The sequence below is a fragment of the Oryctolagus cuniculus genome, chromosome 15, assembly GCF_964237555.1.
Source record: "Oryctolagus cuniculus chromosome 15, mOryCun1.1, whole genome shotgun sequence".
Lineage (NCBI taxonomy): Eukaryota > Metazoa > Chordata > Mammalia > Lagomorpha > Leporidae > Oryctolagus > Oryctolagus cuniculus.
In genome coordinates this window covers 72,875,504-72,902,820 of record NC_091446.1, presented here as the reverse complement: position 1 = coordinate 72,902,820, position 27,317 = coordinate 72,875,504, and the positions used below count along the sequence as shown (strand labels likewise).

Below are 27,317 nucleotides of genomic sequence, written 5' to 3'. Positions count from 1 at the left end.
TTAAGTACATAATTGACAAAAAGATAGGTTAGGTGTCAAAGAGATTACACAAATAAGACCAATGTCTGCAAATAATAAAGGATAGAATTAAAAGGGAGAGAATGATCCTACAGGGAAACAGGCTACATAGCAGACTCATAGAATGGCAAATGCCCTAAACAGCACTTCAGCCTCAGAATCAGTCCTTAAGGCATTCGGATCTGGCTAAAAGGCCCATGAGAGTCTCACAGGCATGGAAAGCCAAGACACTGTGGCAAAAAAAACAAAAACAAAACAACAACAAAAAACAAACAAACAAACAAACACCTGAATGAAAGATCTTGGTGAATGAAATCCCAGAAGAAATGGGCCATCAGAGAAGGAGGAGGCACCTTTCTCTGAAGGGAAGAAGGAACTTCCACTTTGACTATGGCCTTGTCTAAATAAGATCAGAGTTGGTGATCTCAAGAGGCTTCCATAGCCTTGGCAGCTCTCAACAAGAGCCTCTGGTGATTACTGATGTCATAAATAAGAGTGTCAATTCTTAAATCAACAACAGGAGTCACTGTGCACCTGCTCCCCATGTAGGATCTCTGTCCTTAATGTGTTGTACTATGAGAATTAATGGTAAAACTACTACTTGAACAGTACTCTATATTTTGTGTGTCTGTGTGGGTGCAGTCTGTTGAAATCTTTACTTAGTATATACTAAGATGATTTGTATATAATGATAATTGAAAATGAATCTTGATGAAGAATGGGATGGGAGAGGGAGTGGGAGATGGGAGTGTTGTGGGTGGGAGGGAGGCTATGGGGGAAAAAGCCAGTATAATTTTAAAGTTGTACTTTGTAAATTTATACTTATTTAATAAAAAAAGTTTATTTATTTTTATTTAAAATTCACAGTTACATAAAGGGAGACAGAGTGAACTCTTCCATCTGCTGGTTCACTCCCCAAATGCCCCAAGCACTAGGGCTGGTCCAGGCCAAGGCCAGGAGCCTAGAAATCAATCTAGGTCTCCCACATGGGTGGCAAAGTTACCCAAGTACTTGAACCATTGCTGCCTGCCATTCAGGGTGCACATTAGCAAGAAGCTGGACTGGAAGCAGAGTAGCTGGTATTCAAAACAAGTACATCAGTAAGGATAAGGGCTTCCTGAGTGGTAGTTTAACTGCTGTGCCACAATACCCACCTCCAATTTGCTTTTTAATCTAGAAAATACAATCTTAATTTCTCTTGGACTTGGTTGTATAATTTTTAGACAAAAAAAATCTAGTAAGCTGTATTCAATTCCATGGCTTTATGTCACTGCTCCCATCTGCTAAATGGTGTCATATTGAACTGTAAATGCAATCCAGTAAGTAACAGGTCACAAAGATGCCTCTGGTAGCATGTCTGTCATTTATAAAGTGCTTTGCTTTCTTTGCATTATCTCTAACGATGAAATATTCCACTTCTACAAACACATTAGAAACTGCAGTGCCATTTAATTCTTGCATTCATTTCTGTATGTATTTATTCAACAGTATCTTGGTGATACGAGGTACTCAATAAACATTTGTTGAATGGGAGAAGAATGAAGAAACACACTACTTAAGGAGAGTGCTGTACAAAATGGCTCACTATTAATATAACTGCATTGGAATTTTTTTAAGTGGCTGATGCAGGAACAAATACAAGCCTTTTATTCACAGGAAAGCCTGGGAGATGAATAGTGGGCACATGTGATGTGTGATTTATTTATACACACTAGTAGGAGATTTATAGACATCTATTAACCTACTAGAGTTCCAACTCTGTCTTAGGGCTGGTCTTTTGTCATGATTAGCTGTGTTGTCACTCTATGTTAAATAACAGGTTGTCTGTACTGAAATATGCAAGAAATATGAAGACAGAAGGCCAAAATTATTATACATGCACCCTGGTCCAGTTAAACCATAGACATATCTCTTCTTGTGTGTGTTAAAAAAATAGACATATGTACAAAAGCAAAGGATATTATTCTCTCCAGATCTGAGACCCACTGTTATGGGCTGAGTTGTGTCACCCTCCCAAAAATCCATATGCTGAAGTACTAACCTGTACCACAGGAAGTGAATATATTAGGAGAGTATATTGATTCCCCTAAAAAGGGGAATTAAGCTCATTAGAGTATGCTCTAACCCAACATAGATTATGTCCTTGTACAAATAGGAAATGTAGAGACAGGCATGGTGGCACTGGGGCTAAGCTGCAACTTGAAACACCTGCGTCCCCTATAAGAGTGCCTGAGATTGAGTTCCACTTCTGCTTCCCATCCAACTTCCTGCTAACGTATCCCAGGAGGAAGCAGACAATGGCTCAGTTTCTTGGGTCTCTGTCACCCATGTGGAAGATACAGATGGAGTTTCTGGATCTTGGCTTTGGTCTGTCCCATCCTTGGCTACTGTGGGCCTTTGGGGAGTGATCCAGTGGTTGGACAGACCTCTCTTTCTCTTTGTCTACCTTTCAAATAAATAGAAATAATTAAATATTTTAAAAGAGGAGGAAATGTTGGCCCAGGCACCTTCCGAGGAAACATGATGAGAAGAAACAGAGAGAAGATGACCACCTATAAGCCAAGGAGAGAGGTCTCAGAAGAAACCAGCCCTGACCTGCAGGACTATGAGAAAATAAATTTCTGTTATTATGTCGCACAGTTGACCAGGCTTTGTTCTGGTAGCTGTAGAAACCATATATGCCCAAGAAATCAGTAAAAGACATAGTGAGATAATATGTTGAAAACAAACAAAAATTATGTTGTTCCTTGCTACTACTCAGTCTGAGAAAAGATGAATCCTATCAACCTGCACGTCGTGACGGGGTCTGAGCCGATCCTTTCTTGGGATAAAACATAAGCAAAGAAAGTCACTGCTTTAGCTGATAACGTTTGATTCCTCCCTTCTTCAATGGATTAGGAACTGAAACTTAATTGATTGCCCACTGTATGTTGTCTGTGGCTCTAACAACAGACCTGGGACTGAGTAAAGTTTAAAGAGGTGAATTTGACTCATGTTTCTGATGTTATGAAGTCCAGACTGTATGGTGCCAGCACCCTGGTGCATCACAAGATAGAGAAGTGGCAAGAGCCCGGCCGCATGCACACAGTGCGTGTTTGTTAGCAAGAAAGCCAAAGGCTCCAGGGGAGGTGGGGAAATGTTCCTTGTGTAACCACTCGTTCTGCTCAGAGCCAACCTAACCACACCAGACCTAGCTCATTCACAGGAGACAACATTCACCATTCACATACCACCTACGTGCCTTCTACAAGGCCTTACCTCTTACAGGTATGACCATCTCCACATCACCTCACTGGGGACCAAGCTCCAGCACAGGAACCTCTGGGAGATGTGACCACCCATGTTCAAACCACAGCGTCCACTTGTATGCAATGACCCCCATTAGACTGGGTGAGGTAAATTCCACATTTTGTTAAGTTGCCCAACGGCCTCGGACACACATCCAGCTTTTCCAGGATTTTCTCTTGAGGTCTTAAAATCATTGTGTGCTTACTACCTGTGCCCTTTCACATAGGCTAAGTAAAGCCATAGGAAAGAAATGTGGAAAGGAGCAATCCCCACTCCTCTTTGTCCTGAACCCAAGTTCACCAGGGATAGGAACAGGCTGCAAATGTTCTAACAGGTAAATGTCCGAGCACTGCCGAACTCCCAGGGTGGGAAGAGATCACAGCTCTGTCATCCTGACACAGCACATACCGTAGCTTCTACAGAGACCTGCTACGTCCTTCATCAGTCTTTCCAAAGCTGTGCTATAGTCCGCTGTGGCAAGATGTCCACTCTGTGGACTGAACGCTGGCTCGTAAGTCAGGCAGGATCTGCTGTCATGTTCTAAATTCATAACTCTAAGATACATTTCTCTGTACCATCTTAATAAAATAACATGGGAATAAAGTTTTATAATAGCAATAGAGAGGAAAAAAGTCGTAATTTTCCATGCTTCACAATTCGGAATAATTAATTTAATAACGGTGTCATATGAGAGGAGTAAATAAAGAGAAGGAAAGGGGTGTGGATATAGATGATCATTGAAGCATGCACAATTGCAAGGAAAAACAAATTACCAGGGTAGTGCTGGAAATAAAAGCTCCGTAGGAAATATGTTTGAATGCTAATTTGATTCTTCTGTTGGGCCTTAAAGCTGCAGTGGGTACAAATGCACTATTTATCTCCACTTTTTTATTTTTATTTTTAGCAGTTATATAACCTCAGGTCTCTAAAAACCAATTAAACACCTTCTTCATCTCTACCAGGACTTTTCCCTAAGTAGTTCTCTACCTAGACTGTAACAAGTCTATGATTTCATTTATTACATCTTGCTGAAGACTGCTTCACAATCAGACGTGTTAAAAAAACACTGAAATGAACACAGAAGGGCAGAATCAACTGGACACAGTTACAGTCTCTGGAGTTCGGTTCCAGAAAACACCAAGACTCTAGATTTTATACGAGCAATATGCTTCTCTTGCCACTTGTTCTGAGATTGTAAAACATGGATTAGTTCTGAGTACCAGGATTACACGTATGCGTACATCTCATGCCATAAACATAAGCTTCTAAAGTGAGCAAATCATTGTTTGCACTCAATTGGAAGATACAAAGGTAAATATCCTTTTATTTGACCAACTCCCTCATTTTCTCAAATAGTAGAGAGATACCAGTCTTCTTCTTATGTTAAAACTCAATTCTGCCATTAATACAGCTAGACCATGCAAATCAGACATTGTACACTCCCAAAGTTCCCCACCTCCCTCCACCTCCAGGCCTCACTGGGGGCCTGCCCTTGGGAGCGGCGGAAGTGGCTTACCGACAGTGTTTATGGGATCCGGTCAGGGTTTCGATCACAAAGCACTCGCCATCATTGAGACAGTATGCAAGGTCCTTGTCTCGGCAGGGCTTGAAGTGCTCCGACCGCTCAGTGGAGTATGTCGTCGTATCTGCCGAGGAAGGCACAGAGGGAAATGCTGTCAGCAGTGCACTCGGATGGCCAGTTCCTCCTGTGGCTGGCCCTGATCCGTGCACACACTCTAATCTTGGGGACCCCAGAGTCAGGACTTGACCCCACGTGGCACTGGTCAAGACCCACTGTATTCTACTGTCTTGTTTCCCCACGAGATTTTGCTTACTGGAATCACTCAAGAGAAGCCCCATTTAAGGACATGGGAACCATACAAGCTGAAGGATCCTGATTCAAACACCTCCAAATCTGTTTTCATTAATTTCAGTTGAACAAACATGCTGTATGAAGGATTGACATGTTCCCTTCCCTGTGTTGTTGCCAAATGTCATTAAACATCTGATCAGTGAATACTGTGATTGTTCCATGGAAACCAATGTCGGTTTGGGGTTTTTTTAGTTACAGCTATAATTGGCTAATAGCTAAGCCAATTAATCTTTCACTTTCTCCCTTTATTATGTAATTAAAATGCAAATGTTCCAAATTCTGAAACAGATTCTCAGATGTGAAGAATGTTTCCTGTAAATATTTAATCACATTGTTGCCATCTTTTAGCATTCTCTTAAATATGTATTTTTTAAATCATAATTACATTTTTAATTAAGCTATTTTTCTATACATGCCTCCCAAATATGAAGCTAATCATAAATATGTGCTATCTACAGGATGCACACTCTTACTACACAGAGACATTATTCTAGTTACAGAGTTTTAAGCGGCCAAAATATTAGCACCAATTCCTCAGTAGCATTCAAGAAAAATACATATACACTTAAGAAGTCACAGACACATAAATTGTTCAGCATTTAAGCTCTTAAGTTTCTTTTCATGGATCAAGATTAACTATAACACTAAACTGCAGGGCATATTAAACCAGCTTACTGATGGTCACAATGAGCTTCTTCCCTGCTTATCACTCAAGGTGATGAGAAAGTGATCATTCTTGTAAAGCAAACTCTATCCACCACCATTCAGGACCTTCAAGATCAAATTGACTCTCTAGTGGAAGTGGTTTTACAAAATCATAGAGGCTTAGACTTGCTTACTGCTGAACGGGGAGGTATGTGCTTGGCTTTACAGGAAAAATGCTGTTTTTATGCTAACAAGTCCGGCATTGTTCGCGATAAAATCAAGACACTTCAAGAAGATCTGGAGTGTCGTCGACGTGCCATGGCTGAAAATCCATTTTGGACGGGTTGGAATGGACTGCTTGTTAGGAAACTGGCGCAGTTGTAGCCAGGTGGCCGAATGGCCCAGCTACCTGAGCCAGGCTCCACCCCCATCCTAATGGGAAATTCCTGCTTCCCTGCCCGCCCTCAGGCAAAGTTTTAAAAGGGCCAGTTCCTGAACACGTGCTCTCTCTTGCCCCTTCGCTCCTGCTCTCTCTCTAGCCTCCTCCTCTGGTCTCTTGGCTCTGCTCTCCTCTCTCCTCTTCTCTGCTCTATCTCCTCTCCTTGCTAGCTCCTCTCCTCTCTGTTTCTCTCTTATACTCTCTTTCTCTCTTTTTCCTTCGCCGCCCCTTCACTCCGGTCTGTAGGTTGTTCCCCAATAAACCCTTTCCCTTAACAACAACAACAAAAAAGTGATCATTCTAAAAGGAAATCCACTCATGTCTCAATAGGATCTCCCTTGGGTATATTTCAAAATCTTTAGCACAGCAAAGAAGGACATGGACCACCTGTAATTTCGCCTGTCTCGTGTCTCCTGCCTACACTCCTCTCGTTGAACTTCAAACATACAACACAATTTCCAGCTCTTATTTTATTTCCTCCAAATTCCATGAACTGTTTTCACTGCTCCATCTTCTTGAGCCATTCTTCTTCTCTAGCCTTCTCTTTCCTGGAAGACACCCAGAAATCCTTTATACCTTAGAGGATCTTCTTTTTGTGTCTCCCTAGAATCTCTAATCATCTGCAGCACTGCACTTAGCTCTGCAGGTAATCCTTTGTTCACAAGTTTATTTGCCCTTTTAATCTGAGTTCCTTGAGGGCAGAGATTGAGGCTTGATCAGAACTGGTGTTACCTAAAAATGTCTTCACAACTCTCATCTCTTTAATATCACCAACCATTTCAATGCTACGGGTAACAGAAATGATCATTAAAGACTTCACTACAATCCTACAATATTGTATTATTTAAAGAATAATAATGATATTTTCTTTGAGACAAATCAACTCACTACAAGGGATAAGCATATTTTACATTATTTTTAGGATTCTCTAAGCTATGCAAAGAGGAATCCTTGGTACACAATTTATTTGTTTTTTTTTTTTTTGTTTTGTTTTGTTTTTTTGACAGGCAGAGTGGACAGTGAGAGAGAGAGACAGAGAGAAAGGTCTTCCTTTGCCGTTGGTTCACCCTCCAATGGCCGCCGCGGCCGGCGCGCTGCGGCCGGCGCACCGCGCTGATCCGATGGCAGGAGCCAGGAGCCAGGTGCTTTTCCTGGTCTCCCATGGGGTGCAGGGCCCAAGCACCTGGGCCATCCTCCACTGCACTCCCTGGCCACAGCAGAGGGCTGGCCTGGAAGAGGGGCAACCGGGACAGAATCCGGCGCCCCGACCGGGACTAGAACCCGGTGTGCCGGCGCCGCTAGGCGGAGGATTAGCCTAGTGAGCCGCGGCGCCGGCTTGTACACAATTTATGTCTGATACCTCTGTATTCTCCATGCCAGACTTTTGCATAGTCATTTTTTTTTATTTGACAGGTAAAGTTATAGACAGTGAAAGAGAGAGAGACAGAGAAAAAGGTCTTCCTTCTGTTGGTTCACTCCCTGAATGGCTGCCAAGGCCGGTGCTGTACCAATCTAAAGCCAGGAGCCGGGTGCTTCCTCCAGGTCTCCCACGTGGGTGCAGGGGCCCAAGCACCTGGGCCATCCTCCACTGCCTTCCCGGGCCACAGCAGAGAGCTGGACTGGAAGAGGAGCAACTGGGACTAGAACCCCACGCCCATATGGGATGCTGGCGCCGCAAGACGGAGGATTAACCAAGTGAGGCACGGCGCCAGCCCTGCATAGGCATTAATGTGGGTCTCTGATTTTCAGTAATCTCTTACAGTCAAATGTTAGACACATCAATATGTTAATTCATATCCATATTATTATTGTGGTATTCTTATTATTGATGAACATTGTACAAGTAATGCCCTCAGATTTACTCTTGTATTACTCATGTATCCTGAACTTTGGGGGGAAAAATGATTTTTATTATCCTCTTTTTTGGTGTTATAATGGGTTGAAAATGTATTTTTTCCCATTTTAAAATACATGCTTTTTAATAGTTTGGCATAAAATAATGGTCTTGGAAAACAGGCACATTTCCCAATTTCAGGACAATCTTCTCTACAATGAATATCTGTAATTCAAGACGGTGTGTGCTAAAGAGTCACATAGAATCAGCTTCTCCTTCTGTAGGGAATATTTAAAATTCAAGAGCTTCAGGCAAAAATTCAATATGAAATGACACACAGTTAACTGCTACTCTGATTGCTGAAGTATAGTAACTCATGATCAGCTAGTTAACTTTCCTTTAATTTCTTATTATCCATTTATTGATATTCACTGATCACTCCCTCTAAGAACAGCTTTTCATTAACATAACCTACAGCATAAAAAGTGAGATCCTTATTGTATAATCAGTCGTTCTAACAAGCTACAGACTCCAAGTGTAATACAATGGTAAGGCAATTACAATCAATTAATTTCCATCTGACAACTGCTGTCTCCAGTGGTTACCACCCTATCCTACAACTACTTTCCCATCATGCTGTCATCTATGAGCATATTACAGAGGATCAGAGATGCAAGTAAATTATTCTGCAAAAGTCTGCAGTGGGAAAATGCAGAGATACCAGGCTTAGCATGTACACAGGTTTTCTATTTCCATAGCAGAGAGAATCTCAAAATTAACATAAAATATGTATGCTTATCCCTCACAGTGACATGTCTAGTTTCAACAAAAACATTTTTTTTCATAATTAAATATCACAAACAGTGACAGGATATTGGATTTTATCCTCCTCTAAGTAGAAAAGCAAACAAACCTGTAATTAGCAATAAACTTGGAATCCTAGAATTTACAGATGCATTTCATTATGCATCATCCATAAAATCAGAGAGGCATTGGCAAGGTAACATAAACTCATTCTGAAGTCAAACTCTCAGCCTGAAGTCATCAGGATCAAGATGTGAATGGAAACACAGAAGCATCAATGAATCAGTAGACTGTGCTACCAACTCTTAAGACCACCTATTAGATCTATGTTGAATATTAATTAGTATAATGTCTCTAAGTCACTGTTAGTCACGCTTTCTATTATAATAAACATAAGCATTAGCCTATAATTATGGATGATATGCTCATGCATACAATCTGCTTTTAAATACACATAAATGTAATATATATGTCATATACAAACATATAGTTAATTGCCTAACATAAATATATTAAGCATATGAAATAGAACATAAATAAAATGAAAATCAAATATGAGGGATCTCATAAGTTAATGGAAAATGAATATTATGAACAAAGATTGAATTTTTTTTAAAAAATGTTATACCAGATGAAACTCACAGTCACTTCTTAAAACATGCCTGAACAGGATCTACTTTACGGCATTTAGAGAGTAATAAGATACAGGTCTGAAAAAAGCCTTATCAGAATAATATAAATTGTGCCAAAAATTAAGCAAAACAAACATCAATTTCATGGTGAAACCTGATTCTTTATAAAAAATTTTTGGGGACAATCCCTCTCCCCCCAAAATCACCAATTTACAAGTGACTAACTGGTTTTAAGAAGGGATAAGACGATGTTGCAGTTGAAGCACACATAGTTGGCAAGCAAGAAATTAATTCTGTTTATGCTCTAATTGAAGAAGACCAACAATTTACAACAGAAACAATAGCTAGCAATACAAACATCTCAATTGGTTCAGTTTACACAATCTAATTGGAAACTATGGATGTTTGCACAATCTAACTGGAGCAAGGAATGCCTAGGCTATTGAGCCCAGATAAGCTAGACAGAAACAAAGCTTACAATGGAAATTTGAAACAAATGCGATCAAGATCCTAAAGCATTTCTTGGAAGAATTGTAACAGGAAATTAAAGATGGCTTTAAAGACCCAACACAATCAAAGCACTGCCTACCAACAGAGTGATGTGGTCCAGTCAAAGCAGCAGTGGACAGAATCATGGTATTTTGCTTATTGACTTTCTAAAGGGCCAAGGAATGGCATCCTTTTAATATTGGAGATTTTTGAGGAATTTAGCCAAAGCTTTAGCAGACATACACCTGGGAAAACTTCCCCAGGGAGTCCTTCTTTACCACCACTGTGTTCCTGCTCACAGCTCTCCCCAGACAAGGGTGCCTTTCGCCAAGTGCTCTGATGGGAAATCATTAGGCATCCACCTTACAATGCTGATTTCTCCTTCTGACTTCTTTTTATTTCCTAATCTTACAAAGTCTTTAAAGGGCACTGATTTTTTTTTTCTGTCGGTTAATAATATAGAAACAATTGCCCTGACATGGTTAACTTCCCAGGACCCTTAGTACTTTAGGGATGGACCATCTGGCTGGCACCATCACTTACAAAAGTGCCTTGAATTTGATGGAACTTCTGTTGAGAAATACAGTTGATATTTTATACTTTTATCCTTCAATTCCTTTTTTCCTCTAACATTTTGAAGTCCCCTCAAATAAGGTGCAATTCTTTACTTTCTTACTATTCTCTCCGGCAAACCCAGTATGCTCTAATGTACCTAGCTGAGGGTTTTTTCTGAAGGGAAAACATGAGACATTTGTGAGAATGAGATAATGGATAAAATCTAACTCCAGACCATACAAATTATGGTCTTGAACAACCTTGGGGCATCACAGCAATCAGACAGAGAAGTCTCATCTGTGAATGTGTCCAACATTTCTGGAACCAGTTTATGTTTTTGCTTAAAAACTACACTAGTTTTTAAAATACACTAAGCTGACTAAAGTATACAGAACTATTTTGTCATGTCATTCATCAAATTTCTCTTTCTAGGAATGAAACTGGGAAAATAAATTTGTTATAGTTGTCTTCAAAACATTATTTGGATGAAGATTCAGGTGAATTAAAGAAAGAGGGCCCTAACATTTCCGTGAATTCCTCTGTGTCTGTTAAGGCTATTCATTTACTTTAAAATGTTATTTTATTTGAGAAGCAGAGAGACATAGATAAAAGAGAAAGAAAACTCCCGCCCACTGTTTCACTCTCTAAATGCCCTCAATAGTAAGGTCTGGGTCCAGCCAAAGCCAGGAGCTGGGAATCAATCCAGCTCTCCCACAAGGGTGGCAAGGAACCCAACAACTTGAGCCATCATGCTGTCTCCCATGGTTCATATTACTAGAGATCAGGAATATTATTAATATCATATTACTAGGAATCAGGAGCGGGGGCTAGAAATCAAACCCAGCCACTCTATTATTAGACACAAGCATTTTACTCACTAGACCAAAGATCTGCCCCTCAAGACACTTCTTTCTGTTACCTCGCAAAAAAGGCTGCCTCATTATTAGACTTCATTCTCTACTGCACCAGCTTGTGGGTCTCCAATCGCCTGGGCCATGAGCTCTTGTGGAGCTGTGCAGGTCTTCCTATCTCCCATTCATGATCTTATAAACGACCTGGCATGTATCTGCACACAATAGACATTTACAGAATGAAGACCTTTTTATTCTTAACCATTTTTCTAAATTTCCATGTTGAAAAGTGTGTCTGTTTTTGCTATAATCATAAAGGTAAAAACTCTATTTAAACACTTCTAGGAAGTGAATATATATTTCATTAGAGGTTAGGACATGAGAAGAATACCAAAAACCAAGTTTGGTAATGTTTATAGAATTGGATGAAAAGATAAAAAGTTTAACTCTTCAGCATGGAAGGTAAGGGAGGAGAAAACAAGAACAAAACAAAAAATAAGACAGAATTGCTAAAGGAATGCTAGACTTAAGATGAGCAGAGAGGGTGCTAATGAAGGGCTTCCAGGCATGACGACCAAAGGCCAAGGGTTCAACCCAACGGAACGTGGCTGCTGCCCAGGGGAACAGTGCCTGAACACGTGCTATAGGCAGCTTAATGTGTTTTCTTACTTCTTATGATTTTTGGTCTCTGTGCCTGGGGAGGTCATGGAGAGCGCTTTGCTTTTCACTTTTGTCTTCTTTCCACTCCACATAGCATACATAGTAAGCAATCAGTACAGTAATTATACGCACAGTGGGAGGTGGTAGTAGTTAATCCATTAAAGGCAAAATGGGAAGAAAATGCGAGGTTAGAAGACTGAAATCCCTGCAGACTTTGTGGTGAAAGTAAATTTATTAATGAATTAAAATGATGACTTTTTTTTCCCTTAAGTACTGAGTTGTACTGGAATGTTACTTACGGAGGTTTTCTATGTTGCCAGCACAATGCTGCATACTGTGGGGATACATTTTTGTTGCTGGAACAAGAGTGCTGCTAAATTAGCTATCACAAATAATAACTGCAGTAGATAGTCAAAGAAAGGAGAGCGTAATTCAGGCCATAGTTATCTCTGAAGGCATCCCAAAGGGTTGGCGTTAGAGTTGAGTTTTAAATATATATGATTTAATTGGCACCAGAAAATGAATTCCGCATAGGGAGAGCAAGATTACCTATCAAAGGACAATGACAAAGCACAAAGAAGACCCCGTATAAATGCTTCACACTCCTGGTTTGCAAATTTCCGACTTCTCCAACTGTTTTTCCTTCCTCCACTGAGCTCATGAGATAAAATTCTATAAGAAAAGTTAAGAATCTGGCAATCTAATCTAAAAGCTTTTAGGATTGGTAAAATACCTTCCCAGGTCAGAAGTCATTTAAATTTGGTTGTCATTGACTTCTGAAGCCTCTTCTCTGGGGACAGTGTCAATGAATCCTGCTGACATCCATTAAAATTCCCATTTCAATCTGCCACTTATTGGGCACCCAGAGAGGAGCACTGGCGTGAGACTGAGCTATAAAATATTTAATGGTCAAAGAAAATAGCAATAAGAATGCAGTTGCGTTTGAAAGGGAAACAAACCATTTCTCAGCTAGCAAAAGGCAAAGACAGTTTTCTCCCTGCTGCCAGAGATCAGGCAACTGCCCATTTTGCTGGCATGAAAGAAATAGGGGAGTGTTGGGCAAGGAATTTAAAAGTTTGATTGAGTCATGGGGTTGCTGTGAGGACTGACAGTTCTTGATATATCCCAGAGCCACCAATTCTTGAAGCCAATGTAGAGAGGCCCTTGTTAAATCTGCATGACTTACCTGTCACCTGAAAGTATGAAATATTGCTTTTAACCCTGTTCCAGCTTCAATAAACCTTCATGGGACATAGCTCGGTCAATGGAAATGTGTTTATTTGGCAACTGCAGAGTATACTCTGAACCTGAATGTGTTTCCTTGTACATGTGTGCAAACATCCACATACACAAACTTCTTTCAAGTATAATACTAATAGTAACTATCACAGTCCCTGCAGCCCTTGGCAAGTGCAAGACTCTGTGTTATAAGCTTCATTGGCACTATCTCTACATCCCAAATCACCTCGTGGAAATGGTCCATTTCACTTTCCCATCTTGTAAAACTCTCCAACGTATCTGACATTCTGATATTGTTCTAACTTTTTTTTAAAGATTTACTTATTTAATTGAAAGGCAGAGTTACAGAAAGAGAGAGAGGAGAGAGAAACTTCTAGTTCACTTCCCAAATGACTGCTACACCCAGGGTGGATCAGGCCAATGCCAAGAGCCGGGAACTTCATTCAGTCTCCCACATAGGTGGCTTGGGGCCCGAGTACTTGCAGCAACTTCTGCTCCTTTTCAGGTGCATTAGCAGGAAACTGAATCAGAAGAATAGCAGCTGGGACTCACGTTGGCACTCCAATATGAGGTGCTGGTGCTACAAGCAGAAGTTTAACCCAGTGAGCCACAACGACAACCCCAACATCTGAAATTCTTAATCACTCCTGCCTTCATACAACAGCAACAAAAAACACTTTCATCAGCCTATAGGTTATCATATATTCTTTTTTTTTAAAGATTTATTTATTTATTTGAAAGTCAGAGTTACACAGAAAGAGGAGAGGCAGAGAGAGAGAAAGGTCTTCCGTCCAATGGTTCACTCCCCAGATGGCCGTTCCGGCCAGAGCTGCACCGATCCAAAGCCAGGAGCCAAGAGCCTTTTCCAGGTCTCCCACGCGAGTGCAGGGGCCCAAGGACTTGAGTCACCCTCCACTGCCCTCCCAGGTCATAGCAGAGAGCTGGATTGGAAGAGGAGCAGCCAGGACTAGAAACTGTGCCCACACGGGATGCTGGTGGTTCAGGCTAGGGTGTTAACCCGCTGCACCACAGCGCCAGCCCCATCATATATTCTTGATTTTTCTTTTTCTTTCACATTGCCACCTCAGTCTGATCTAATCTATATTTAGATGCCCTATTACTAAAAAGCAGCTGACATTGTGATGTTGTGCTAAGCATTTTCCTTTGGCTACCTCTTTTGATCTTAAAATAATACTGTGACTTTGTGTTATTAATTATTATTCTACTTTACAAATGAAGAAACCAAGCCCTGGCCCAATTTCTCAAGGCTCTTTCTGGATTCAAACCAGTAGAGCTTGATACGGTCTCTTCTACTGCCTTCCACAAGTCATCTTCTTAATCCTGTTCTTTCCTCACTTGAACGTATTCCCCAAGAGAATAGCACCCTCAGTACAGTCCTCAAACCAGCAGTATCAGAGTCATCTGCCAGTGAGCACTTTAGAAACATGAATGTGTGGACCCCATCTCAGATCTTCTGCCCAGAAACCCTGGAGGTGGCTCCTGGATGCACTTTAGAAAGGTATTAGGGTACTTTGCATACACCCTAAACTCAAAACCGAATGCCCTAGGTGATCCTATTTGTTCTCATCTAAATGCCAATAACTCTCAAATGTACACATCTAGTTTATGGGTTTCTCTGAATTCCAGCCTGCCTGATTCCTAATGGCCATTCCAAAGGTACCTCTAAATTAACTTAGAGTCAGCTGAACTCTCGCTCTACCTCCACACACCTATTCTTCCTTCAAGATGCCCAGTCTCAGCTAATGTGACACCCACAACCGCACTGTGCAGACCAGAAGACAAACAGCCATCCTTCCCTTGATCCCCCATCTCTTGATTCCACCTCTTACATGGCTTTTAAATCCACTACTTAATTTCCTTCCCATCCTCCCTGGGGCAACCCCTTCGAGCCCTGCTTACACACATGCTTTCCAACATCAAGTGAATTAGCCCCTTTAAGATCAGTTTGCATCAATACCTGCAAAAAAATACTCTCTGCCCTCACCCCATCCTGCTCCTTGCCCTCCAATGTCAGTTCTCAGACCACGATGGTTCAAATGCTGCAGGTCCCTTGAGGCCTTTGCACATGTTCCCCTTTGCAGGGGGTAGAGGTTGACCCTCTATCCTATGCATCCTTACAGTCAGCTATAGATACACAGAAAATGAGACAGAGAAAATTTTAGCAACACAATGATAAGTGCCCACTCAATATATATATATATATATATAATATCATATATTACATATAAATCTATTCTTTACAAAATCCTCTGTCTTGCCAGGTGGGGTATTTCTTCTCTTGGGCCCTGTCTATCTTTAGTTAAAGGCCCTATCCTGGTCACTTTCCTCTCTGTGTTCCATTCTTTAAAGCAAAGGCATTGTTACTGCTACTCATAGTCTTGAAGCATAGATAACATGCAGGTGTGGGAAGCTGAGCCTTTGAGCTGATTTATCAGAGTTTAACAAAAATGAACCACACCAAAGAGGATATCCTCAGATTTGTTATGAGAAATGATAGCTTTCACTATTTTCATCTCATTTTCCATTGATTATAAGCTTCCAGAAGACATGAACATGTGTTTTGTGTATTTGTGTGTGTGCACATGTGTTTGCACACATGGTGTGGTGGATGTATTCCTGATAAGAAAACCATTTTCTACTAAATAGTCAGTGAATCTTTATTAAATGAGTACCTGTCATACTAACCCTGAGGTCTGATTTTTTTTCCTAATAGATTTTTTCAATATTTCCCTAACAATTGTAACGTGGAAAACTTGCACAAATTTGTATGTAACAAAGCCTATAAAAATGAAAATGGCAGATTGAATAGTAATCTAATCTTTGTATGACAGAGGAGGAAAAGTTTGGTGCCATGATTTCTCTCTTCATTGGTGTTAGACTTAAATCAGTTGAAATGTATTTCCGTACCACAATTTAAGCTTCAGTAAAAATTTGCTTGATTAAAAAAAACAAACAAACAAACAAACAAACAAAAACAAGGAGATTTTTAGTTACCTACAGAGACTTAGTTCCATCTAACAGAAGAGCCTTGTTAGGGAGTTTGAACTGTGAGCTGAATACCCCATAGGATGAGTTAATCCTTGGTTATGTGGGGCTACCTCATAGATTGGATGCTATGAAGAAGGGGCCAGCATTTAGGCATAGTGGGTAGAGCCGCTGCCTGCAATGCCAGCATCTCAAATGGGCACCAATTTGTGTTCTGGCCACTCCACTTCCCATCCAGCTCCATGCTAACGGGCCTGGGAAAGCAGCAGAGGACTGTTCCAGTGCTTGAGCCCCTGCATCCACACGGGATACCTGGAAGAAATCCTGGCTCCTGGCTTTGCACCAGCCCAGCTCCGGTGTTGATACCATTTGGGGAGTGAACCAGTGGATGTAAGCTCACTCTAGCTCTCTCTCGCTCTAGCTCTCTCTCCTCTCTCTGTAACTCTGCCTTTATATAAATAAATATTTTTTTTTAAAAAAAAAGGAGAAATAGCATGGCCATGAAGTAGCTTAAAAATCCAGGATACAATAGGACTACAGTAGAGTTTGTTCCTGACACAGAAGCAGCAGTCATGTACACTGTGACTTGTCTCTGGGTCCCAACAAAGTCACAGAGCAGTCTAGTTGAATACAGTGTGTGCTCATAGGGAAATGTCATGGTCTGGCTGCCAGAAGAACCATTTTCCACTATTTTGCATGATACCTTATGTACACTGAGCAGCAGTATGGACACTGAAAGCCACTATCTTTAGCTGAGGAAAGTACACAGCCATTTGTAGAGGACTGGCTGACCCTGAACTCCAAGCTCTTGAGCCTGTGTGCACTGGGTCCCTTTTACGCATCTCCAGTGCAGTGGGAGCTCCTCTCTCAGACTTTAGTCTGTGCCTATTTGCTGAGTCAGGTGCCATGGGGGAGGGCAGAAAGGATTTCAACAAGGTGTCACCGTAGACTGAATTGCCCAGCTCTCTTTCTTCTTAACCATTTTTCCTAAACAACCTTATAATTGAGACTTGATGCCCCACTTTAAGAACGGCTTTAAAAATAGAAAGCTGACCATGCTGTGGACAATGTTTCTTATTTGGACATCTTTATTTTCAAGATGAGTTCATGTGACATAAAAGGCTGAAAGGCCCCTGTTCTTGAAGTAACAGCTTCTGTCTGGTATCCCTGCATCTGACAATTGGGTTCTATGATCAATAACTGACACACCCACCTCAACAGCACAGCTGAGCTCTCTTCACTCAGTATGCAAATATCCACTGTGTCTTTATCATGCAAAATTAACAAGCATTCTGCAATTCCCCACACTGGGCAAACAGAGAAGCTTCCAGGGGATTGTGGCTCCCTGAGGCTCCCAAAAGTGGAATACACTGGATTCCTTTAAGGTTCTATAAAATCAAATATAATTTTTCTCTTACTTTGAATGCACAGCTATTTGCCTCCGATGGACACCAAAAATTTTAATTAAGATTTATGAGAGTTATAAGCTGCCACCAGTCTTCCTCAACTCCTAAGGTTAGAAGTAGCTGTAAGTGCTCATTTAAGTGGAAACATTAATTAAAAGATAACTTTATTTTGGTGCAAAAAATTGATATTCATGCCTAGATGTCTTATAGCAAATATTTTCCAAAAACTTTTTGAAAGCCTCTGCTACAATGAATCACCTGAATTGTAACTTCACTGCCTACATGCTTGCTCTCTACCCTCTCCCCAGTCAGACAGGGAAATCCTGAATACCTGGCAAGGCCATCGGTGTAGCCTCATAATTTATCTCAGGCCTGACAAATAGTGGATGCCCAATATATGCCTTCTGAGTGAATAAGTATCTTAATGGCTATAACAATGATGAAGATACCAACATCACAGGCACCCACATATCTTCAGCAAGATAAGATAAACACCATCTTGTAGCTCCATATCAGCAATCATCTTTTTGGAGATAAACAATGAAAAATCTGTTTGTGCTTCTATAAATGGACCTGAGGCTCACTAAAAATCAAGTTCATTTTTGAAATGTTCATTGGTTTCATGTGAAAAATACACTATATGCTTTGTATAAGCATTTATATATTTATTTATTGAAGAACTTTCTTTCTTTCTTTCTTTCTTTCTTTTTGTTTCTTTTTTTTTTTTTTTTTTTTTTTTTTGACAGGCAGAGTGGACAGTGAAAGAGAGAGACAGAGAGAAACGTCTTCCTTTGCCGTTGGTTCACCCTCCAATAGCCGCCGCTGCGGCCGGTGCACCGCGCTGATCCGATGGCAGAAGCCAGGTATTTATCCTGGTCTCCCATGGGGTGCAGGGCCCAAGCCTTGGGCCATCCTCCACTGCACTCCCGGGCCACAGCAGAGAGCTGGCCTGGAAGAGGGGCAACCAGGACAGAATCCGGCGCCCCGACCAGGACTAGAACCTGGTGTGCCGGCGCCTCAAGGCGGAGGATTAGCCTAGTGAGCTGTGGTGCCGGCCTATGAACTTTCTTCTACACTCAATTTTTTTTTTTGTTTGGAAAGTATTTGTGGCAGTGACATTCAAAATATTGAATAGGCGTATGGAAATGACAGGACTAATGGGAATAAAACTGTGTGCACCTGTAACAATAAATCAAGGTGCTGAAGACCCCCTTGTGGGGCCAGATATAAACCTTGGCTTCTGGATTCATTGTGATGACATTTCAGAACCGTAGGGGAGGTCGTTCAGAGTGGCACAGGGAGGCATCACTCACGCAGAATTGAGCAGTGGATATTGACTGACTGGAACTAAAATCATTTCAATATTTTACAGCCAATTCAATTAATGAAGCACACTGCTATCTACCAGCTCTTCTTATAGTCTAAATTTGCCTTACTACTTTTAGTTTTAACAATTCAAACCACAGAATCTTGGAATTAGAGGCTTTAGAAGTCAACATAGGACAATAATGGTTGGCAGATATATCTATTAATCAGATATAAAAACTACTTCATTTTACAGAAGAGAAACTGGGTCTGGAAAAGACAATGCAATGTTCCTAAGAGTTCATAGTTTAACAATGGGAAGCCAGGAAGCCCCCAACTTCGTAATGAACATTCTAGAGAATTCTGCAGTTCCACTTGGGCTGAAATGTGGTGTTTGTTCATATATGTGAGTGCCTTGTTGAAAACATCCTATTAGTTATTCTAGGCCAAGAAAAAGTAAGGAAAATTAGCAGACATTTTTACATAATCCATTCACTTTTGCCCATCCATCCAGCATCCACCTTTCTAGAACATAAAAAAAAAAAAAAAGTGCAAGACTGGGATTGGGAGAGGGAGGTAGGTACTAAAATAAAACAAAGACAATGATTCATAGAAGGAATTTCTATTACTTTCTCCCAAATATCCTTTTCATTCTATTATGGTTTTGAAATAATTTCTACATATTGATATGATCCTCAAAATTCCTTCATAAAAATAAACATCACTCACTTTAGTTTAAATCTTATTTTCCCCTTATTTGGATCTTTTATTTTACTATTCAGAAACCCAACCACTTACTTCTCTTAATTACACATGTATATGGATGCTAACAGAACTATTATTAAAAGCAGTCAAAAAGTAGAAGTGATTAAAGTGTCCATCAAGTGATGAATGGACAAAAAACATAGTATAATCACATGGCATATCCATAATATGACTATTATTAATATATATTATGTTTTTATGGACTGATACAGGCTGTGGCATGAGTGAATGTCGAAGCCATTATCATTAGTGAATGAAGGTTGATATAAGACTGTATGAGAGGCGGGCGCCACAGCTCACTAGGCTAATCATCCACCTGCGGCGCCGGCACACCGGATTCTAGTCCCAGTCTGGGTGCCGGATTCTGTCCCTGTTGCTCCTCTTCCAGTCCAGCTCTCTTCTGTGGCCCGGGAGTCCAGTGGAGGATGGCCCAAGTGCTTGGGTCCCTGCACCTGCATGGGAGACCAGGAAAAGCACCTAGCTCCTGGCTTCAGATAAGTGCGGTGTGCCTGTGCCGGCCGCAGCACGCCAGCCGCGGGGTGTGTGTGTGTGTGAATGAACAGAAAAGGAAGACCTCTCTGTTTCTCTCTCTCACTGTCCACTCCACTCTGCCAGTCCAAAAAAAAAAAAAAAAAAAGACTATATGAGAGTTTCCATTTATACAAAATGTCCAGAATAAGTAAAACCACAGAGACAGAAAATAGATTAGAGGCTGGGAGGAAGCGTGGATATTTTCCTTTCTTATTTTTTGAACTTAACTTTCTATTATCCCTCTTTGATATTTTCAGTTTTTTAAGAAGTATAAAAGGACAAACATGGGGCCGGTGCTGTGGTGTAGTGGGCAAAGCCGCTGCCTGCAGTGCTGGCATCCCATATGGGCACCGGTTTGAGTCCTGGTTGCTTCTCTTCCGAACCAGCTCTCTGCTATGGCCTGGGAAAGCAGTAGAAGATGGCCCAAGTCTTTGGGCCCCTGCACCCATGTGGAAGACCCATAAAGAAGCTCCTGGCTCCTGGCTTTGGATTGGCGCAGCTCCAGTCATTGAGGCCAACTGGGGAGTGAACCAGCGGATGGAAGACCTCTCTCTCTATGTGTGTCTCTCCTTCTCTCTGTATAACTCTGACTTTCAAATAAATCAATTAATCTTTAAAAAAAAAAAGGACAAACAAGATTTAATATTTTAGATTATTCACAAAAATCAAAGTCTATGCACAGCTATGTCTTTGCAAACAATTTTAGAAAAAAAAAAAAGGAAAATGCTTCATGTATTTTTCCAAAGTGCCTTGCCTTATTGACAGAACTTAACTCCCAGCCCTTTGTTTGAGAACAAATATTGTTTAGAGAAAATTAGTCCATTCTCTGTGACTGTTGGAAAGCAATTAAAGTTGAAGTCGAACAGGTGTAATCATCTATTCATTTCCAACCCTTATCTCTCCATTTGCTGAAAGAGCAGCTATGTATTAAAATGTTTGTAGATCACTCAATAATTTAAGTGTTAGAAAAATGGTGCTTTTTGGAAGGAATTGTTGAAGAAATTTTTAACAGAAATTCTAGGTAAGATGAAGATAATAGGTTAGCAATCCTTTAAATTTTGCCTCTATATTTGGGGAGGTCATGAGGTGTACCTCAGTTTACACTGGATTAAACAGTTTCCCAATCTGTACTATACAATAGAAACACAGTCACCCTCTTTAACACTGTGAAGTTTCCAAAAGGGAGCAATTATCCTTCTCTTCCCACACTGGTACTCCAAGCTGCATCTTCTCTTAGACTGCTGTGACTCTTTCTTACACCCACCTAGCAAAACCGTGTTTACCTGTTCTAGTTAGTGACCCGCTCACCAAGAATGACAGGCAGGTCATTGAGAAGAGTTATCAGTACACTGTGATCTGTGGGCCAACTCTGGATGGCCATCTGTTTTTGTAAATAAAATTCTATTAGCACATCAATTCAGCTCATTGTCTATATGTGGTCTGTAGCAGGTTTGCTTTTAAGCTACAATGAGTGGAGTAATTGTGACAGAGATCACTTGACACACCAAGCCCAAAACACTATCTGCTCCTTTACAGAGAAAATGTATCAATCCCTGATGTAGAAGATCAGGGATGATGACTTAGTTATAGATTATATATTTGAGTTATTCGAAATACTTGGCATATGGATTTCAGTGCTTTCATAGCATGCATTTCAAATAAAGATATGAACACTATGCAAGAGACACTGCCAAAAATTAACCACTGGGTTGTAGAATAACACATATTTGAATTTGTTCCTGGTTTTGATGTTTGACTAACTGTACAATCTTGGATAAATGACTTAATATTTATTTATTTATATGAAGGAAACAGATTTCATATACTCATATGTAGTGTTTTAAGAACAAAATGATAATTTCCACTGTCCCTCTTCCTTACTTATTTTTCTGTTAATTTTTGAGATAATACACTTTCAATTTACTTGATAATCACAAGCTTAATCCTCCACTAAATAAAGAATTCAACAAGCAGTAAGTAGAAAGACCACTATTCCTCAGGAATATAGATAAGGACTATAAACATATTTGTGGTGACTAATATATGGAGTACAAAGATGTATTGCACATGACTTATCTGTGTGGGGAGCAAACCGGACTAGACTGAGTTACTGGAATTAAGACTTATTCTATGCATCTGCTCTCCCACAATATGGCGCTGGGAGAGAAGTAAACAGCTTTCGCACAGCTGCCTCCAGTTCAACCAATAAACTGTAGGGCTTGCTACTGATTGGAGGAGAGCAGCGTACTCGGCGTGTGGGCAGCCGAGTTAGGATTGGCGGAGGAGGACTATAAAGGAGGAGAGAGACGGCATGCACGGGGAACATCTAAGGGGAACATCTAGCTGAAGGAACACCCGTGCAGCCCCCGAGAAAGCCGGCCGGCGGTGTGCCGCTCCCCTGCGGAAGTGGGGAATGTGGCCAGGGGGAACTGCCCTTCCACGGAGGTGGAAGGGATAGTAGCCAACCCGGGAAGAACCAGCAGCAAACCCGGGGAGGGCCGAGCAGACAAAAGAACAGCGCAGGGTCCTGTGTCGTTCCTCCACGAAGAGGGGGAGCGACAATCTGTAAAATGGGGATAATCGGACTGCCTATACATGTCAATTAGAATGATTTTGGCTGAGAGTTCAGAAAACTTAACCCAAAGAAACTCACATTAGAAGAGGAACAATGTTAGCTCACTTAATGCAACGTTATTCCTGGGTTGTCTAAAGGAGGAGCTGCTGATGGGTGACTGGTGCATCCTCAGACCAGGCTCCCTTGACCCAGGTAAGCACAACTTTAGGCACCACATTCAGACATATCCATTCATGTTTCTAAGAGTTGCATTCCGTGCCCACCTTTTAACCAATTCTCCATCACAAGGATTGGTGTTGAATGGTTGAGGAAAGAATAGGAGTAGCCACATGAAGAAGAGTAGATTGACTAACAGAACAAATCCAGAATTCAGTTGGAAAAGACAAGTGAAGAGAATGTATGTGAGTAGCTAGCCAGCAATATTAGCTAAGTTTATATAAAGAGGAAATAAACTAATGATGTACAAATACAAAGTGTATGTTCAATAAATGGTGGCTCTTCAATGAGCAGTGATATTTTCTTTTTGCTAGACTTGTTGGCAGTGTCCATCCAAAATGTATCATTTAATATAAAGTATATTTTCATTAATTTTATAGAAAGTTTTAAAAGAAATTCATATTATTTCATTCAATGGAAAAGTTTCCAAGATCTACTGAGATTGGGAGATCTTCATTACTTAGACGGCATCTCTGTATCAGTACATCATGCTTCATACATCAGTGCTGCTCTTGTTCATCAACTACTAAGAGTGCATCAAACTCTTACACATCCCGAGGACACACATTGTAATTAACTGCAAATAAACTTGATTAAGGTAAATAAATACATTGTTTTCTTTGCAAAATCACTCACTGAATACTTATACTCACTAAAAAGAAGCTACCCTTCCTTTTTAAAAAAAAGATTTGTTTATTTATTTTGAAAGAGTTACAGAAAGAGAGGGAGAGACACAGACAGACAGATCTTCCAACCACTGGTTCACTCCCCAGATGGGCACAATGGCCAGGGCTGGGCCAGGCTGAAGCCAGGAGGTTCTTCCAGATCTCCTACATGGGCGTCAGGGGCCTAGATACTTGGGTCACATTTTGCTGCTTTTCCCATGCTATTGGCAGGAAGCTGGATCAGAAGTGGAGCAGACAGGACATGAACTGGCACCCATACGGTATGCCAACATTGCAGGTTGTGGCTTTACCCACTATATCAGCCAGCCATAAGCTTCCCTCCTTTACCCATACAATTCTTGAGAGGATCAGGCATCTTCTTCTGGAGCTATTACTTGAAGCCTCTCTTATCTGCTCTCAAATGTTCTATATTCCCTTTGTCATAGCCCTTATTGCACTGCACTATAAATGCTGGTTTACATGTTTTTGTCCCCTTCACCAGACTGTGAACTTTGAGAGGACAAGCTGTAATATATACTGCAGGATACAGAGTATGCATTTCTTCCATGCTTTTCGGGAAAGAATAAAGGATGAATGTAAATGTCTATTGAAAATGGTCATGTAGAAAGAGCACTGCTGGCTGGGACCACGGCTCACTTGGCTAATCCTCCACCTGTGGCGCCGGCACACTGGGTTCTAGTCCCGGTTGGGGTGCCGGATTCTGTCCCGGTTGCTCCTCTTCCAGTCCAGCTCTCTGCTGTGGCCCAGGAGGGCACTGGAGGATGGCCCAAGTCCTTGGGCCCTGCACCTGCATGGGAGACCAGGAGGAAGCACCTGGCTCCTGGCTTCAGATTGGCGCAGTGTGGTGGCCGTAGCGGCCACTTAGGGGGTGAACCAACGAAAAAAGGAAGACCTTTCTCTCGGTCTCTCTCTCTCACTGTCTAACTCTGCCTGTCAAAAAAAAAAAAAAAAAAAGCATTGCCTTTGTATACATATTCCTGACCATGGAAGAATTTCTCCCCTAAATTCGTCAGATGGAAAATCTCACCCTTTTCCTCTCCTTTCCTTGTCCCAGTGTCTTCAACAAATCAGGAAGTTTTGAGACATCCAACAATATGCTATTTTTTTTCCCCTCTTCCCTTGCTGAAGGCAAAGAATGAATAGACCAAGACCCCATCCAAAATTAAGAGACAATGCAGGAGGAAATAAAAACCAGGAAGCTACCTGTAGATATTCTGAGCCGATATGAGAAGGCTCTAGAACTCAAATACTAAATTTTAAGATATTTATTTGAAATAATGCCATCTCAAAAACTTTAGCTATGGGTGCACTGATCAAAAGACACATTACAAAAGCAAATATGCATGGAGAATGATGAATAGAGTTTGAAAAACCTCTGCCTCCCACACTGAGGAATGTTCTAGAAAAATACCTCCGTGTAGCAATACTCTGATCTCTACTTTTGAAACCCCATCCATTTTCTCACTCACAACTCAGAGTCAGTTCAGCCGTGTACACTTGCCCAGTCCTCCCAACTGGCATCAACCTTGGCCTTCTTCCTGCTGCCTCAGCATTTTGTTGCTTTTCTTATTACAGCAGCCTTCCCCTTCTGCCTCATGCACTAGCTATGTGCGTGTGTGTCTGTCATTTCTGTCTCTCTCCTGGGAAGTCCTGAGCTCCTGGATGGCAGGGGCCATGATTCTCTCACCTTTTCTCCCTTATCTCTGCAGACCATCCAAACTAAGAGGGAAGCACGAATGAATAAACACGGTTGAGTATGTTCTTTCCAGGAAATCTCAGCACAAAACCAAAAGCTTCTTTATTCACAGACTGTTTCCCTTATGCAAGTAGCATTTTGAAAAATGAAAAAAAAAAAAAAAGCTCAAAAACAGGATTGTTGATCCTTTCTGTGTGATTGCCTATGTAAGTAGAGAAACATTCTTTTTTGTTAGGCTGAGGACATTGCAGCAAATATAAATGCCCATGCTTGCCTAATTTTGTTTCTCAGGAAGACGTGCATCCCCTTCTAATTTAATTGCCTCAAGAGACTGGATTTGGCAGACAGTGTTAGATCATAAAAGTCGGTTTCTTCCTCTATATATGGTGTTCCAAAGCATGTTAAGACCAAAATACCACAAATGGATCTCATCAGAGCCATTAAAGATATGAAAAGTGACTGACTATCCCCATGACATTGGTGTCATGCCAGAGAGGATGTAAGACAACATGGAATGTACTCTTTTGTGGCTTATCCAGGAAAAGATAATTTTCCATAAAACTTGGCTATGATTCAAAATATAACCACAGCCTCCTTTGTAAGGTGGCAATTCCACCACCACTGAAAGCAGTGATTGGGCTGGTCACTGACAATGGATTGATGAAGAGATTTCTTCCACTGGGCACAGGGTCACACTTGATGGTCACTGAGGTCCCTTCCTGATACATTAGGCTATGGAAGGCCATTCTCTGGATCTCACCTAGGAGAATGAGCTGGAGTGGCAGAAGAGAAACCATCTGCTCCGTAGTCCCCTTGTTCCCCATGGCACTGGACAGGCAGTTGGTGGTGTCACGATGCTACACAAATGCGAGGCGTAGGCTTCTAGGCTCAAACACAGCATGTACCAAACACACTGACACAGTGTCTTAGTCAAAAATTAGACCTGTGAAAACTGATTAATTTCACATCCAACTGAAATTCTATTTCACAGCAAAGCAGTTCCCCAGCTGTGATAGGATGAGCAGGATGGCTACAAATAAATCAATGATCCCACTCAGGATCTCAAGGTGTCCTTATGATTTCCTTTGGGTGACAGACAGATTTATGGGAACACTGTTCTGATAAATTAAACTGAAGCATTCCGACTGGTGGGCAAACAACTGCCCATAAAGACACCCACTTCTCTGAAGTAGGTACCCCCTGGCTGTCTGCCAGCAAAGAGCATGCAGTTTACAGGCTGGACTTCTGTCTGTACGCTCTTGATCATACACACTCCTTATTGCATGTTCAAGGAATTGTAACCATGCTGAAGAGCAATGCATGCACAGTCCAGCTCCACACATGGAGAACATTTATTTTTAGTCAGATCTTCCCTTAAGATAAAACTGTGGCCCACCTCCATAAACAGGTTTTATCTTCAAAATAGCTACTTTTTCAAATATGCTTTAAGAAAAAGTGACTCTTAGTTCACCCACAGAAAATAAGAATAAAGAAGTAGGTTTTAAGTATGGAATGACCAAGTTAAAACATGCTGTTTTTTCTTGATATCTCTAAACCTTTGAATATGGTTATAAGAACTGGAAATCAAGAAGAGCATTTAGGAAGTGCCATTTCACAGTTTATTTGACTGTGAGAACCTCTGTTCCTTTCTTTCACAGAAATGCCAGTTGCAGAGAAGCAAAGTTTAGGAAATACTTAAAGTCAAACTCATGGGTCTACAGCATCAGGGAGTATGAATGTTAAGATGCAGAAAGTTTCAGAGACCCAGAGCCTCAGACACAACCCAGAGGCACTTAGCCTGGGT

At 41.1% G+C, this 27,317-nt stretch overlaps 1 protein-coding gene across 8 annotated transcripts in view; it reads right to left on the bottom strand.

Annotated features, from left to right (window-relative positions):
• NRG3 (neuregulin 3) overlaps positions 1–27,317 on the bottom strand; it is a 1,153,291-nt gene that overhangs the window by 628,100 nt on the left and 497,874 nt on the right. For all 8 annotated transcript variants that reach the window (XM_051832994.1, XM_051832999.1, XM_051832996.1 and 5 more), the window contains exon 2: positions 4,823–4,952. In XM_051832994.1, coding sequence (XP_051688954.1) covers positions 4,823–4,952 — 130 coding nt within the window. The remainder of the gene's footprint in view (positions 1–4,822; positions 4,953–27,317) is intronic.